General features: G+C 33.9%; 1 protein-coding gene across 2 annotated transcripts; it reads left to right on the top strand.

Moving 5' to 3' along the window:
* Nucleotides 1-522: 522 nt before the first annotated feature.
* On the top strand, nt 523-4,674 carry LOC107899753 (protein TONNEAU 1a). 2 transcript variants are annotated; one of them, XM_041092087.1, is made up of 9 exons: nt 828-931; nt 1,455-1,497; nt 2,024-2,156; nt 2,845-2,933; nt 3,049-3,171; nt 3,410-3,537; nt 3,648-3,673; nt 3,759-3,912; nt 4,498-4,674. In XM_041092087.1, exons 2-8 carry the CDS (start codon nt 1,462-1,464, stop codon nt 3,845-3,847), a joined length of 624 nt encoding a protein of 207 aa, XP_040948021.1. In that variant the 5' UTR covers nt 828-931; nt 1,455-1,461; the 3' UTR covers nt 3,848-3,912; nt 4,498-4,674. The 2 variants fall into 2 exon arrangements, with proteins under 2 accessions (XP_016681028.1, XP_040948021.1); XM_016825539.2 differs by lacking the exon at nt 1,455-1,497 and having other exon boundaries at nt 523-931.
* The last annotated feature ends 336 nt before the right edge of the window (nt 4,675-5,010 follow it).

The following is a 5,010-nucleotide window of genomic DNA, read 5'->3' as shown; positions in this document are numbered from 1 at the left end:
TAAATTAGTAAGTCAAATAAACTATACTAAAAAATGCTAAATATATTATACTAATAAATACTAAATCTTCTAGAAAGAAAACATATTTTTATTTAACTTGACTTGCAAGCAATCTTTTAGAATTTGGGTCACACAACTCTAACATATTTTAAAATATTTTTTAGGGATAAATTTTAAAATTATACATAAACTTTGATTTAATGTACAAGTATATACATGAATTTTAATTTGATGTTATTATACACGTGAAACTTTAATTTGATTTAATTTTACACATTTAAAAAAATAAATACATCAATTTTTTTATATTGGATAAATATAATTATTTATGTATGCAATATATAAACATAAAAATAATATTGTATTAATAATTATGTTAATAATTTATAAGAATTAGATCAAATCAAAATGAAAGTTCATGTATACAATTACACAATATATAATTTTAATATTTATCCTTTTTTTTTATATATTAAACATTTTTATGCTAAAATATTTGTGAACTCAAAACGATACACTGGAATAAAACATCTGCATATCAATTTCAATAAAAAACGGTGCATCCTAGATGCGGTTGGGACTACCTTGCGAGATATAGAAATGAACGGTTAAGATCACACTTTACACTCTGCGGGATCTCCCATCAGATTACACGATCGAACGGCCGAGATCACATTTTACCTCCAGTGGATCCCACATTCACCAGGAAAAAGATTGTTATATAAAATTATAATTTGCTGCTTCCATTTTTACTATCTCGCAGCAGAACAAACTTCATTTCTTCGTCACCAGAAGAAGAAAAAGAAAAAATCAATTCCCTTAAAATTTCTAGGAAATTTTGAGAATGGATGATTACACGAGAGAAATGATGGATTTGAAAACCCTAGTTACACGAACCCTTGAGAAGAAAGGGGTTCTAGCTAAGATCCGGGTAAGAAAAAAAACTTGTTATTATTTTGGTTTTGTTAATAGAATTTCGTGTTTGGTTCTCGTAATCGTGAAAGAATAAAATAATTTGGGTTGAAGAATTTGGCTTTCTTAAGTTGTAGTTGAGTAAAAAGATCCTCTTTTGGCTGGATCTTGTGTTTTGAATTATTTTAATTTTGTAAAACTACGTATTTTTAGTATTATTCGAATAGGTGAATTGGGTTTTAGATCTTTAGCTATTAATGTAGGACCCGCAAGTTAAGATTTAATAGGTTTTAAGCATCTAGGTGTGTTTTTATTTGGGGGAAAGTTAGAGAAATTGGAAATGCAATTTTTGTTGTTTTGAAGTACTGAGGAGTGAGGAGCAGGGTAGGAAATTTGCTATTATTTTTGTTTAGTTATATGCTGGAAACTTTGAATGTGTAGAAGTGTCTTTGCATCTGGGTATTCTGCATATTTTATTTTCATGCGCTTTAATTGAGCAAATTTGCTGATAATTTCTTTGAAATGTATTGGATTTGTGGAAGGTACAAAATGGGATTAGTGCACCATTTAGCTGCTAATGAAAAGGTTAACTTCTTTCGAGTAATTGAAGTGGGAACTGTTTGCTAGATCCGGAGTATCTACTATTTATATTTAATTTGGTTTTGGAAGACTTCAAATGAGCTGTTCCGAGTTTTGATTGTTTCTAAAGGAAATAGAAGAGAAAGTTGTCTCCTGAATTTTCAGGGATGTTGAGCCTAGTTATGACACTGTTGAATTCTCTCTTGTATTTTGAAGTGCTGGAAATTTGTTTCCCTGGTCTGTCTGTTTTGGGCTCCTAGACAGGGGATGAAAGAAAAGAGGGCCTGGGCAAGGGGCATATCAAGTGCCGATCTAATGAAGCCATAATTAGTAGTGTTATTATCTTTAAATGATTGCTGCTTGTGAAGTTTTGGAATTAAGAAAGCTGTTTTCTCCTTTGAGCATTACGTTTCTCATTTTTCCTGTTTGTTTTGTAATTTTAATTTAATTGGTATTTCAGTTTCCAATGAATTATGCACTTGAATTGCTTTTGGTTAACGATTCTTTGTCACCCCTTTTGGTTTTTTGCTAGGCTGAACTTAGGGCAAGTGTCTTTGAAGCAATAGAAGAGGAAGATCGAGTCATTGAAAAAGAAGAAGGTTTACCTCCTGCATTATTGGGAAGTTGCAATGATCGTGCTAAACGACTTCATGCTTCTCCTTTGGGTCTGTCTATTAAACTTTTAACCCTTATTATTATAATGCTATTTGAAGTTATTTAGTAGCCTGCATGTGATTTGGCTTCTGGCTCTAATGTTATTCTTACTTGAGTGTCATCGTTGGGTATGCATGTGTGCCTAACATGGGTGTGGCTAGATTTTTCCTAGTTTTTACATGTATTTGAAGGATTCTCGAAGGTCATATCCCCATATCCATGTACCGGACATGATTGTTGGATACGGATACTTCTAGAAAACTGAAGAGTCGGAGCAACATAGGCTGGCTCTCCTTTTATTTTTTAAAGAAAAGGCTAATATCTAGTTTTCCTTTTGTTCCTTAGGACCAGAATTTTCCCTATGTTCATTTAGATAGTTAATCTTACTTCTTCACGGACTATTATTTGCTGGTATTAATTGACTAACAAGTCCAAGATTGTTTTGGTACCAATTTACATGCACCTTGATATATCAATTTGTTATATACTTTTTATGTTTTTATTTTTGCATTAGTAATCTTTAGAATCTATATCTGGCTTGCTTGTTGCTTGTCCTTGAGTATGGTCTTTAAAAAGTAGTTCATTTCTCAATTGTTAAGTCATGCTCATGTTGCATTTGTTATGTTTTGGATATCTTCTCTACGTCTGCCTTTCCTGTTCTTCTGTATGATAATGTGCACCTTGAACTTCCAAATGCAGGAAGACTTTTAACCGCACTAATATGCGAGTACTTAGACTGGGCGCAACTAAATCACACACTAAAAGTTTATCTGCCAGAATGTAATTTGGTAATCAAGTAATTTTCAGTGTATTACAGTTATGAATATGATCATTGCTTTATGGTTGTTCTTTTCTTTGAAGCTTACTAGTGAAGCATTGGATATTTGTTCTTTTACGTTGTAGCAAAAAGATTCTTGGAAAGCTGAGTTGGAAGACTTCAGTGGCAAAAGTGGTTATGATCTCAACAGAAACGGGAATAGTGGACCTGTGCTTTTGGATGTTCTTGAAGGCTTCTTGAAGTTTGATGTTAGTTAATCTCTATTGTATATATTTTTATCTATGTTGCTTGGGTGTGAGTGTTGGATAGTAGTATGTGTACGGCTTAGGAATATTCATTCTTTTTAAAAATTTTCAATGTATTTGGAGTTTTCTATCCCTATATCCATATCCAAAAGTGTATCTGACTAAGGTTTTGCATTGTAATGTTCCTGAAATAATTTTGCATGGAAAACTAATGGCTCACTGTTGCTGATGACGTTTCTAGAACATATCACAAGCTAGGGGAACTGGAAGGAGACCACAAGAAACTGAGCCCTCATCTAGTTTAGAGTCTCGAAACACAAGAAGACCCTCATCATCAACTGTTTCCCTTGGCTTACCCCCATTAGGGAGGTACTGGTCTAATTTCACCTCCTGTAGTTATGATTTCTTCTTCTTTATTGTTTTCCATTTTTGTTCCAAATGCTGCTAAAAGCTGACTGGTTTTGCATTTTGTTTGTCAGGCCAGCTCCTGTTTCGCATTCATCTGGTAACTGACTACCTTATGTATTGGTCACGAAACACACATCTACGTTATTGCTATTTTTTCTCATTTAATACCTTTGGCAAATTAGACAGGAGAGCGGGATCCTCTGTGTCCAGTTACAGGAAAGATGAGTACAGTTGGAGGTATGATGATGATACCCCAGAAGATGTGATTTGAGCTTCAACTGCCTTGGAAAATCTTCAATTGGACAGAAAGGCCCGGAATCTTACTACTTCTTGGTGGTTTGTTCCTCAACTCTTCTAAAATGAAATTTTGCTTCCTGGTTTCGATTTTGGTTCACAGAATATGCTTTTTAATTAAAATAGTCCATTTGCAATCACCTCATTCCTTAAACAGTGGCCTGCTATTTTGCATTATTTGTTGCAGTGCATTCATCACATTTCTCTCTTCATGGTAAGGACACTTATCATACTGTAGTTAATAGATTTTATAGCATTCTTGCCTCTATTCGGCACATGTAGTCACTAGAAAAATGAATATGCATTTCATGGAATAACGGATGTATATCTGTGGCACCATTTAAGCTTTTAGATGACACATTGATATGCTGAGGCCCAACATTGTTCTGATATTTGGTATGAAGATGAACTGCAGTATCCTTTACTTGTGTTATACTTAGATCCGGAGCAGTAAGATGAATGCCTTTGTGAAACCTTTTGTTGCAACATGGTGTCTTTTTTCTTTAAGTTTTGAAATTGGTTGTCATAAAACGAGTCATGTCTCGTGCAACTATAGAAATATAAGAAATATCTTATATGCTTAGCCAGAAAATATTGTAAGTAATATCTGCTTAATTTGGTCATCAGGCATGCCAGTGATGGAATCAGTGAGGATGATGGCAGGGCCGATCATATGTAGTGCTGGACAACATATGTTGCATTACGGCACATTTAGTTTAGCATGTATTTTCTTCAAGCTTTCTCCGAACAAAGTTTTTTCTTAGCCATAAGAAAGAAGGAAATGAAGTTATTATTGTTATATAATTGTGATGTGGTTTAGTTTTCTCTTTTGAGCTTTCTTTCCTTCTATGGTACTCCGACTCTGGATTGAGTCTTGGGTACTAGATCGCCACTCATGTTAACATTTTCAAAGTTTTTCCATGTATTTAGAGGGCCATAGAAGGGTTATATCCTCATACTGATGTCTAGATGCCCGTCAAATATGGGTGTTGGACACTGGTATATAAAGAAAAATCAAGAGTTGGAGCAACATGACTTTTCTCTCACTTAGTTAGTACTCAGTTACTACATTTAGTGTAGACCATTTCCTGTATCAGCTGTTTGAGGGTTTTAGTGGATGGTTAGATCATTTTTTTTTCA

The sequence above is a fragment of the Gossypium hirsutum genome, chromosome D04 (genome assembly GCF_007990345.1).
Source record: "Gossypium hirsutum isolate 1008001.06 chromosome D04, Gossypium_hirsutum_v2.1, whole genome shotgun sequence".
Taxonomy (NCBI): Eukaryota; Viridiplantae; Streptophyta; class Magnoliopsida; order Malvales; family Malvaceae; genus Gossypium; species Gossypium hirsutum.
This window is presented reverse-complemented; position numbering and strand designations above follow the sequence as displayed.